Genomic DNA, 12,243 nt, shown 5'->3' on the forward strand with positions numbered 1-12,243 from the left:
TTTTTAATCTTCAAGAGCATTGAATTTCATGAAAGAGGAAAGAATCATAAGGAAAATGTGGCAAAGAGGATCAGTGAGGTAATCTAGTTTGTTTCTTTCTTTGCCAATTTCTCTATGTAAATATCAGCCCTTTACCTAGCTTTCACTTTTATATGTGTCTTATGCAGATTAAACAGAAAAGCCTGGATAAGGCAAAGGAAGAAGAAAAGTTATCAAAGGAGTTTGCTGCAATGGAGGCAGCTGCCCTGAAAGCATACCAAGAGGATTTGAAAAGGCTTGGGTTAGAGTCAGGTAAAAAAGGAGTCAGCATGTTTTAAAAGTAACATCAGAGGTCATGCTAAGTGAGCTCTTATTGTTTCCATACAGAGGTTATATACTCGGTATACTCTTAGTGCTTTGCCTGTACATCACAACCCTATTTAGACTGTGGGACTTTTGCTCGTGCACTTTTGTTTTGCTTTTAAATCTTCATCTTTCAATACCTCCATTCACAACAACTGTGTTACTCTTGGGGTTTCCTAGTCCTCGCTCTATCTTAGGTCAGCGGTTCATTTCCAAGACACTTGAGTTTTTATGTATTCTAATTATTTGGCTAAATGGATCTATTCATTTAAAAAATTGGCCTTGCATTATAACCCCCGTTCACTTTATCTATATGGTCAAAACTATGAATCATGTTTATTTATATAATTGAATTATAGTGAATTAACCTTGTGTGGACAAATTAAGTGACTTTACTACTAGAAGGTAGATTTTTTTTTTTTACTTTTTAATTTTTTTATTGAATATATTGGACATGTATGTAACATTGTGTGTTACTTTGATACATTTATTGTAATGGGATTGCCATTGTAGCAATATTTATCATATTACATAATTATAGTATGATATCATTGTCTATATTCATTATACTGTTCATTAGACTTCTGGCTCATTTACTATTCATTGCAATTTTGTACCCTTAAACAACATCAGTCTTATGCCTCCACCCCCCCCCCATCCCCTATTTTGCTCTGTCTTTTACAAGTTTGACTTCTTTAGATTCCACATATAGGTGATACCATACAGTATTTGTCTTTCCGTATCTGGCTTATTTCACTTAGCATGATGTGCTCAGGGTTCATCCATGTTGTCGCAAATGGCACGGTATCCTCCCTTCTCATGGCTGAATTGTGTGTATGTATATGCCACATCTTTTTTTATCCACTTATCTGTTGATGGGCATTTAGGCTGTTTCCTATCTTATCTATGAATAACTTAGCTATGATAATGCTGCAATATGTATATATCTCTTCATAATCCAGTCTCATTTCCTTTGGGTATATACCCAGACGTAAATTGGTGGATGGTATGGTAGACCTATTTTTTAATTTTCTGAAGAACCTCCGTATTTTTTTCCTCTGTGGTTGAACCAGTTTACATTCTCACCAGCAGTGTATGAAGGCTCCCATTTTACCACATGCTCGCCAGCAGGAAGGTAGATAATTTGAGGGTGTGAGGATAACTCAGTTCCAGATAAAAGGCATTATTTAAGTGGAGTGTATCTATCTTGTCACTGAATTTAGACTTTAAGTTGGTAACTTTCTATAAAGCATTTCTTCCATGACAAATCCATCATCCTGAAACCAGATCTCAGTTGTTGATCTTGCATAATGGTTGCAGTAGTCAACATGGAATGGTATTCTTTACTTTCTAACAAAAACTGCTTTCGATTAACTTTTTAAGCAGAGTAACAGTTAAGTTAATTGGCATTGCCCTCATCAGATAAGAACAGTTGTGCCCAGACTTCTTTTTTGGATGCGTTGGGTCTTCGTTGCTGCACACAGGCTTTCTCTGGTTGCGGCGAGCGGGGGCTACTTTTCGTTAAAATGCAAGGACTTCTCATTGTGGTGGCTTCTCTTGTTGCGGAGCACGGGCTCTAGGAGCGCGGGCTTCAGTAGTTGTAGCACGCGGGCTCAGTAGTTGTGACACGTGGGCCCTAGGGCTCACGGGCTTCAGTAGTTGTGGCATGTGGGCTCAGTAGTTGTGGCTCATGGGCTGGAGAGCATGGGCTCAGTAGCTGTGGCACACAGGCTTAGTTGCTCCGTGGCATGTGGGATCTTCCCAGACCAAGGATCAAACCCCTGTCCCCTGCATTGGCAGGCGGATTCTTAACCACTGCACCACCGGGGAAGTCCGTGACCAGACTTTTAAAATATCCTGGACATTATTAGTTAAAAGGCGGGGGTAGTAGTATTTCTACAAGGGTAAAGCTTTATGTTCATTTTAAGGGGAAAAAGGATTGTAGGCATTCCTGCGGAATTAAAGACGTAGTTGAAAATTCATCTCATCAATTAGGTAGATAGAGAGATTCTATTATGCTGCCCTATGAGCAAATAAATCTTAGTGTTTTATATTTAATTGGATTTTTCCTATCAAATGTTTTTCATAGCCTTGTTTTCTAAATAGAATATGTATTCCTTTAAAAGTGCAACAGTATAGGCAAAGAAAAGAGTTTTTAAAACTAGCTGCTTTTAAGATTTCTCCAGACATCTTCAGAATTTTTTTAATAAAGTTATACTGTACATTTTATGCTGTGGTCTGTTTGGGGGTTGTTTTATTTCTTCCCTAAATGATACGTCAAATACGTCTTTTCTTTTAAATAATTAAAGATACACATTATTTTTAGTGGCTACAGCGTTTAGAAACACAAGCTTTGGGGTCAACCAGAATCGCCTCTTGCTAGTGATACGACTTTCGATTTTTACTACAATTAAGTAACATAACGGTATGAATTGCTCATTACTATGACCACTTGTAACAAGTGTTCAATAAAGGGTATAAAATGCCATAATAGGATGCCATTAAAATGCCATAATTCATGTAACGAGTCTCTTCCTGATTAACATTTAGGTTCCTTGGAGTTTTTTACTGTTAGGAAGCATGTTTCAGTGAGCACCCTTGTGTAGGCATGTTTTCACATTTATCTCTGTAGGCTCGGTTTCTAGAAGTGAGATTGCAGATTTAAAGTGTAAATATATTTTGTATACTGACTGATGAAATCAAGCTGTCTCCACAAATGTTGGGCTGATTTATACTTTTTCTAGAAATAAAATTATTTTATTAACTGATGTTGGGAATAACTAATTATTCCTTTGGAAAAAAGCAAAGCCATAAAAACTACCCATTTTTTATACCCATGTAAATATCCGATAGATCATACTGACTAACTGTGGATTTGGTCATTCTTTTCAGTATTATTGACCTAATGCAAAAAAAATTGTATGTATTTGCATTTCTTTGGATATTAGTGAAGTAAGTGTTAAAGTACCTTTGTACTTTTTGCCCATTTTTGTGTTAGAATGTTAGATTTGTAAGGGATCTTTGTTAGGAACATTAATCCTCTGTCATATTTGTTGTAAAGATTTATCATTTGTCTGTCTTATGTTTTTTTTTGTTGTTTTTAATTTTGCCATACCAAATATTTGAATTTCTATGCAGTCAAATTTAACATTTTTTTGGTTTTTTTGGTAAATATCTTTGATCTGAAATTTATATTGATGTAAAAACATGGGAGGATCAGGGAGTGGAGAATAAATTTACTTTTTTCCAAATAATTAACCAGTCAGTCCAACATCGTTTGTTAAACTATTTTTTTTTCTCTAATAAGAAATACCAGAAATATGCAGTTGGAACTGTTTCTGTACTATTGTGTTTCAGTCATATGTTTGTCTACTTCTGGATCAGTTTTACACTATTGGTTGTTTAATCAGAGTTTCAGAATGTTTAATATCTAGTAGGACTAGATTCCCCTTATCACTTCTTTTTATAATTCTCCAGAATATTCTTATATTCTTGCATGTTTAGCTTTCTAAATAGGCTTTGTAATAACGTGTCAAGTTCCCAAAAGAATCTTGTCAAGCTTTTTTTTTTTTTTTAAATTAATTAATTTATTTATTTTTGGGTGTGTTGGGTCTTCATTTCTGTGCAAGGGCTTTCTCTAGTTGTGGCGAGCAGGGGCCACTCTTCATCGCGGTGTGCGGGCCTCTCACTGTCGTGGCCACTCTTGTTGCGGAGCACAGGCTCCAGACGCGCAGGCTCAGTAGTTGTGGCTCACGGGCCTAGTTGCTCTGCGGCATGTGGGATCTTCCCAGACCAGGGCTTGAACCTGTGTCCCCTTGCATTGGCAGTCAGATTCTCAACCACAGCGCCACCAGGGAAGCCCTTGTCAAGCTTTTAATTGGAATAAAATTATTAGTGTTTTATAACAGGAAAAAAAATTTACATCAGCTACTTCACCCTTCTCTCATCTTTCTTCAGAAATTTCAGATCCAAGCGTGTCACCAGTAACCAGCACTATCCCACCCACCTCTGCATCAAATCAGCAGAAAGAAAAGAAGAAAAAGAAAAAAGACCCTTCAAAGGGCAGATGGGTAGAAGGCATAACCTCTGAGGGTTACCATTACTATTATGATCTTATCACAGGAGGTAAGTCATTTAGGCATAAAAATAGTAGAGAGTGATAACTGACAGTTTGTTTTGTGTTAGGACTTTTAGTTAATATTGGAACGTTTAAACAGTGAAAGACTAACTTTACGTTTTTGCCACTGGTAAAAAAATTATGTGCCCTTTAAAAAGGTACCCTTCTCATAGTGACTCAAGGTCATAATTAAAGACTTAATAGTGGGTTCCTTACAAATAAATTATAGCTTTATATTTTCTCAATAAAACTTTGTAAATATTTTAACTTTTAGGAGTGTATGAGATCACAAGGAGAAAGAAGAGAACAAGAAGTAGAAAGGGTGGGTGGTACATATATTAAAGGAATGGGTAGAAGAAAAGGTAAGAATGGTCAGGAAGGTAGGAAATGAGATTAGAGAGTTAATCACGAAGAAAACCTTGGGCTACCAGTATTATGGTAATTATTAAGATCTCCAGAATCACAGTCAGTTTTTGACAACATAGAAATAGTAACAATCTCAGAGTTTGCACTGAGCCGTAAGTGAAGTGCGTGTTGTTGTTCAGCAGTGAACCATAAATAATTGTATGCTAGGGATTATAAGTCTTTCTCAAATTTACATAGAAATTATTTATTAATTACATTTTTTCTCCCTTCTGGTGCCTATTCCTTGCTGCCTTTGTTCACCATCCTACTTTATATACTCTTGCTCTCAGCAATATTTGTTTTTAATTCCTGCATTCTTCATCTTATTCCTCTTTGGAGTCATTCATCCCATCTCTCACTCTCTCCTGCCCCAAGATGTCAAAATTTATCAAGCCTGAATTCCAAGAAATCTTTAAGAGAACCCCTACCTAGCTCTGATAATTCTTGTGAAGTACCAGTAACTTCTTATCCTTCGTTCTGTCCTTCCTTCTTGGTTACATTGCATTCACATGTATTCTTCACAGTACTACTGGGATGTATGTTGTTTCTTTTTATTTTTCAATTATGTTTTAAACTGTAGACACGTAGCGTTTCGTTCATGTTGAATATCTTGTAATTTTTTGCCAAATTAAATTTTTTTGGGAAGATTTTACAAATGCAATATATTTTGCTTTAAGCATCTCAGTGGGAGAAACCTGAAGGATTTCAAGGAAACTTAAAAAAGGTAACTGAAGCACATTAATAGTCTTTTTAAAATTCTTGTAAGTGATTGGCTTCTGGGATTTTTGTAGGGTTGATTGATTAAGCAAATTAACTTCCAGATAAGCCTCCCTGTCCCCCCAACCCCCTTTGTTCCTTTCTTTCTATAGTCCTTTTGTTAAAAGGGTGGATGGAGGTGGAAAAGTGATGTCTACCCTAAAAGTCCACACAGGGCAAATATTATTAGTTGGTTTGCAGTCAGTTGCCATTTACATGTCCCTGTCAGTCTGCAAAGAACTGTTTCTGGCTTTCAGAGGCAAGGCATTCCCTCCCTGAAAGGTGGCTCATGATTAACACAAATCAAGCTTCCTGGCCATGATCAGTACCACCACCCCTAATTGCCAGGTGTCAAGAGGAGAGGAAAGGTTGGCTGACTCTGCCTTAGTTATCTGATATATAACCACATCTTCAGTTTATGCTGGGTTTTTTCCTCCCATTAGACGGCAGTGAAGACCGTTTGGGTAGAAGGTTTAAGTGAAAATGGCTATACCTATTATTATAATACAGAAACAGGCGGTAAGTATTACCTTTGTTTATCTCTTAAGCTGTCTAAAATTGTACCTCACACTGCTTATTAGCCTGCTGACGAATTGTCTGAACTTGAGAATTTTAGTATAGTGATAAACATATTTCTGTAGCAAGTATGTATTTTTTATAATTTAAAAACATTAATACAATGGAAAAGCAAAAAGATTTCTATAATATACTGAGCCGTGTGTTGTTATTCTCAAGTGATACTGCATTCACAAATTTTTTTACTTTGAAAATCATTTTTACTTTCTCTACCATCATTGGTTTTTATCGTGATTATTTTAGAAATATAATCATTACCTTGGAAGATCACTTCATTCAACTTGCCTTCTCCTATTTTAAAAAGCAGAACTGAAGCTATTTTAGCAGTGGCTAAGACTGTCTAATTTTCACTTTTACTAATTTAATAATTTTCAGTTATATAAATATTTAGAAAACATGCATAATTATTGTTACCTAATTATTATCTAAGTTTTTCAAATTAAGATTTTATCTAATTTCATAAAACTAGTCTTTCCAGTAATTATAGTTGGTTTCTTCTGCAATTAAATTTACCAAAATAGCTATAGTATTGGTGTAACTTTGAGCTTTGTTTGTTTGTTTTTTAATTCCTGCTTTCCAAAGACTGCTACATAGCATTAAGTCTTTTAGGAGGAAAAGGCCCTTTTGACCTCCAAGTAGATACCCATCCTGCCTAATGATGACAATGCTTCTACCTCAGTAAACTTGATGTACTGAATCCTTATAAAGATAAAATAACATATAATATAACTATAGAGTTAGATCTGAGTGAGCTCAGCGCACAGCTTCCCTTACCAGCTCTATGATTGTGGGTAAGTCACTGAGCCTATATTTGCTCTTAAGTAGAGCTGATCCTGTACTCTGTGAGTTCATGATGGTCATGTGTCTCTAAAGTTCCCCAAACAGTGCCTGTTACATATTAGATGCTTAACCAATTATTTCTTGTACGTTCTTTTATTACTTGTGTGAAATAGAGACAAGGAAAAAGTAATTTTTTTCATTAGTGCTGGAAAGAACCCTGTAATTAAAAAGGGACTATACATACTGATTTTCCCTCAACGATTTCAGTTTATGTCTGGATCAATGTGATTAGTAATAGAGCCCCCTTTACTCTTAAAACTTTCCCAGTTGAACAATAAATTTTAGAATCCCTGTCCCTTTTATTAAACTAAAAATAGAGAATAGCTGCAGATAATTAGAACTGCTATCATTTTACTAAAAGCCCAACAAACCACTGGGTGGCAGTAGAGTTCAACTGAGATTTTTTTTTTTCCCCTTATTATAAAATGACAAATTATATTCATTCAGATCTTCGCCATATTATTCCACTTTATGAAGATCCCAGGGAAATTTTGTGATAAATAAATTTCAGGAAATCTCATGTGTGCCCATTACAATGTTCCCTGAAACTGGTGTTGGTTAAATTTTGAGTCCTCAGAAAGTATTACCAGTTCTTAGGTCTCTTTCCATTGGGGCTGTAGTTTATACATCTAGTGTATCCAGATTGCTTGAATTTAATTTCTGAAAGATAATAGCAAGACCTTTGGGATCTCTTATTTATTATCTTCTTGATCAAGTGATGGTGTGAAACAGATGCAGTGTTGTCACTTAATATACTGTAAGTGACAGGAAACATTATATTGGGAATTACTTCTAAAGAGAATTGGTAACTAAATAACATGACTATTAAAATGTGTTGAATAGAATCCAGATGGGAAAAACCTGATGATTTCATTCCACACTCTGGCGATCTGCTTTCTAGTAAAGTCAATGAAAAGTCACTTGGCACCCTAGAAGAGTCCAAACCATCAGATTCACATAGTGCTTCTGATGGGGAACAAGAAGCAGAAAAGGGAGGAAAAAAAGGAGAGGTCTCTACAGAAGCGCAAAAGCTGAAAATAAAGTTTAAGGTAAGTTCTTGATTTACTCTTTACAACAGTTTGTTAATTTATGAAAAGATCTACAGACTTTCTTCAGCTTTCTGGTAGAAGATAGAAATAAAACCAAGAGATGCATTTTGGCACCCGGATAAATGGTTGTATCATTTATTGATATCTATTTGATAACAATATAATAAATTCATTTTTAGACTTCCTAAGTATGAAATGCCTCTGTAACATTCAGAGAGCTGTCTGAACACGCAAGTATGAATGTCTGGGCTAGAAATGTTAATTTGAGTATCATCAACATACTGGTAGTAATTTAAGTCTCAGAATGGATGAAGTAACCTAGGAAAATGACCTTGGGGAACGTTAAACATTTAAGTGCAGGAGAGAAAGAGGAGCCCACAAGGCAGAATGAGGAAAGAGTGATTAGGAAGGTATGCTGAGAAGCAGAAGAATTCAGTATCCCAGAAGCCAAAGGAGTAGAGAACATCAGGGATTAACTGGGTCTAGAAAAGGAAAAATGTCCGTTGAATTTTGCAGTAAGGAAGTCCTTGATATCCTTCTAGCAGTTATACCAGAGTTTTAGGTGGGAAAACTCAGATTACAGGAGGATGAAAAGTGGTTCACAGTGTATATGTGGTTTGGATATGAAATGAAAAGTAGAAATTAGATGGTAAGATGGTGGCTACATACCGACTTTTAATTGTGAGAGATTTGTGGTGGTGATGTTTTCCTTAAGAGGGACTCCAAAGGAGGTAGAAAGGGAATACCAACACGGGTAAGTGGATAGGTTGGTCTTGAACAAGGAATAAACTCATTTTCTGTAAGAAGGTAAGGTTTTCATTTTCTGTAAGGTATGACTATGGATGATTTGCTGTCAGGAAAGAAGAGTCCTGCCTTTTAGCCTCAACTTACTCATGTATAAGGAAATCAAGATTGCTTGCTGAGAGTGAGAAGCTCTGGGGAGCTTGACAACATTAACAGTCTAAAATAATCACTGAGCCAGGGTGGGAGAAGAAATGAACTAAGTAAGAGGATTGACAGGTGGTGGTGCTAAGTGCCCAACCATGGTGGGAAAGTAAAACAGACATTTTAATAGTGTTAATAGTATTGCTAGTCCTGCTTTTGTGACCTTTCCAGGAACGCTCAGGAGCCTGGGTGCCAGAGCAGACAAGATACATAGCATTGATCCATGGTTGAGTACTGGCCTGAGAGGTGAAGGAATATCCAGGATGCTGGAGAGAGGGCACTTCCAGCCTTACCTAGGGTCTTGTCATTGCCTGCAACTTCTTAACCTACCCCATAAATCTTGGTGGAACTTAGGGTGAGGAATGTATCCAGTTTATAGAAGAGCAGCAGCAAAGCTCTTGTGTAGTAGATATCTCACAGTGTTTATAGTGAAATTTAGGTAACCCAGCATGCAACGTGGGACAGATATTATTAACTTCAAGCAAACAAAATACTACAAAATACAGATAAACAAAAAAGGACAAACTATAATCCTGCCGCTTCCCAGAGAAATCAGTATAATACCTTGATGTTACTGGTCTATAATTTTCTATTCAGACTCGTACATTGCTTTAAACAAGGTATGGAGTCATACTGTAATAAGCTTTTATTATCACTTTCCAATTTAATCTGTCACAAAGACATCGTTAAGTCTTCATGTACTAAAATAATGGATGGATAGTATTCCATGATATGAATATAAAATTATTAATTCAGCCCTGTGGAGCTGAATATGTATTTTGAATAATCACTAAGGGGACCAGGAGAAGAAATAACTGGAGACACATTACTAAGCAGTGTTAAAGCCTCTGCTGAAATTGGATGTCATAAATTCTGAAATCTCATCGGTTTGTATGGTTGTGTGATTTTTTTTTGTAACACTTGACAAACTAATGGTTGGATAGATTTGTGTTGGAGATTTTTAGGTCCTACGCAATAGACAGGCATAGGGACAAAAATATTTAAGGGTGCTAGCAAAAGAATGTTTATAACGTGATTCTCTGTGGGCTGGGGCCTGATAATGAAGAATGTAAAGTCTAGATGAGACTAACAAACTCAGAACACAGGAAATTAAGGTAGTAGCGATGGTAATGATGTTGGATAGGAGGTATTGTAGAAGTAAGCGAGCCAGAAAGCCAAAGAATAACATTGTGGTCAGAGGGTGGGCTTTTGGAGTTTAAGATTTTGTAAGTGGGTCATTTTTGAGTGATGACCTCATTCAAATTAAAAGGAACATAAGTGTGAGGATCTAATATTTGAATATTACCTATGTACCAGGTGCTACATATGAGGAAAATATCTTATTAGGCAGCTGAAATATAGTGAAGGCCAAAGTCATTGGTCTTGTGGGTCACAAAACTGAGGGTAGGGAATTTTTAAGCTCTGGGATGACAAGAGTTTTGGTTTTTTGTTTTGTTTCGTTTTTATTAGAGTATAGTTGCTTTACAGTGTGGACAACAAGAATTTGAACAGAGAGAACATACAGAGTTGCCAGAGTCATCACTTGATATGGAGAAATGGGGACTTCCCTGGCGGTCCAGTGGTTAAGACTCTGCGCTTCCAGTGCAGGGGCGTGGGTTCAGTCCCTGGTTAGGGAACTGAGATCCCACATGCCACATGGCCAAAAAGTAAATAAATAAATAAAGGAAAAAACATACATACAATTAAGTGTGAACGTTAAAAAGAATATATATGGAGTAGTGGCCAGAGGTCATTAGATCATGAGAGGGAGAATGGAAGAGAACTATACAGAAGGTGATATGAGCCTCAGAGGAGGAGGCATTTATTGCATGACCTCAGTAAAAATGTCTTACTTTAAAAATGTCATGGCCTGGAAGCAGTCAGGTTGTCTAAGAGAAAGCTGATGCTGTCTCCTACCTCTATGATATCAACAGCATAAGGGAATGAGTTAACATCCATTCAAAGAATTGCAAACAAAACAGTGTTCCAGGACTGCCACCCGTGGTTGTGCAGTTTACGAAGAGACTGAAATCTAATGCATGGTCCACATGCTGAACCAGGCCACGGGGCTTTGTTATCCCAGATGATAAAAGCGCTGTAAAAGCACCAGCCCTCTCCAGGGGTTCCTTGGGAACTACTTCTACCTCAGGGGTGTGTCTTTTTCTAATTTCACATCATTACCAGTTGTATAGGCCAGTGAGGTTTTGGCAGTGTCCTCAACATGAAGATGGATTTCGGTTAACACTAATTTGTTGAGGGAGTTCTTTAAATAGATAATGGGTATAGAAGGGTCCAGTGACATGGCATTAAATTCAAAAGGGGCACAGTATAAAGGGAGGTCACTGTTGGACATGTAAGTAAGGAGAGAAGCAGTAAAGTGGAGAAGAGAGGATAAAAAGGCCAGTGTATGTCTCTGAGGGGGGTAGAACGTTAATAGGATCATGTTATATTATTTTAAAAAACAGCCTTGGCCATGATGTGTTAGCATTTTAGACTTAATGAAAAACCTAATCAAGCATTAAAGAAGTTCTTTTATGTACGTTTGTTGTGTTACGTGCTAATTTGAACTATTGAGTTAATGTATTATTTATAAATCAATACCAAGACTACATTAAAGAAATTTTTGGTCCTGGCAGTTTTGCTTGAAGTTTGTTATTTCTTAACTTTGACATTTCAGGAAAAAAATAAAAATAGTGATAAAGGAACTGAACCAGAAACACAGAAAGAAAAAAATACCCAAGGGAAGAATTCATCAGGTCCAAATGAAGAAAAACCCAAAGCTCATAAAAAATCAAACCCATATGGAGAATGGCAAGAAATTAAACAAGAGGTTGAGTCCCAGTAAGTACATGAAACTTAATGCCACTGTTATTACAGGTATTTTACGTCCCATTACTTCCATAAATTGCAGTACCTAATTTCAGGAATAAGGTGCTCATTAAAAGTGTAGCTCATTTCCTTTATTTCTAGAATGATTTTGTTTTTTCTAATTAAATATTTTAAAATGTAAGCTAAGGTTTATTTTTTTAAAGGAAACTAATGATTGTTTTAATTCTTACTGAGACATGACATTTCTATTGACCACACATTCCCACACTAACATACCATACACACATGTGCGTTATCACACTCAACCATCGTTATTCTATCAGAGAAACAAATACCTGCATATGCAGTACATGCTTCATGGGATCTATCTAAAGGCAAGAAAAA

General features: G+C 36.4%; 1 protein-coding gene across 2 annotated transcripts in view; it reads left to right on the forward strand.

Annotated features, from left to right (window-relative positions):
• WBP4 (WW domain binding protein 4) overlaps positions 1-12,243 on the forward strand; it is a 40,106-nt gene that overhangs the window by 3,628 nt on the left and 24,235 nt on the right. For both annotated transcript variants that reach the window (XM_082435848.1, XM_082435849.1), the window contains exons 3-9: positions 16-78; positions 168-291; positions 4,300-4,467; positions 5,542-5,588; positions 6,064-6,139; positions 7,880-8,085; positions 11,708-11,871. In XM_082435848.1, the coding sequence (XP_082291974.1) occupies positions 16-78; positions 168-291; positions 4,300-4,467; positions 5,542-5,588; positions 6,064-6,139; positions 7,880-8,085; positions 11,708-11,871 (848 nt within the window). The remainder of the gene's footprint in view (positions 1-15; positions 79-167; positions 292-4,299; positions 4,468-5,541; positions 5,589-6,063; positions 6,140-7,879; positions 8,086-11,707; positions 11,872-12,243) is intronic.

The sequence above is a fragment of the Balaenoptera physalus genome (assembly GCF_965194825.1).
Source record: "Balaenoptera physalus genome assembly, chromosome: 18".
Classification (NCBI taxonomy): Eukaryota; Metazoa; Chordata; class Mammalia; order Artiodactyla; family Balaenopteridae; genus Balaenoptera; species Balaenoptera physalus.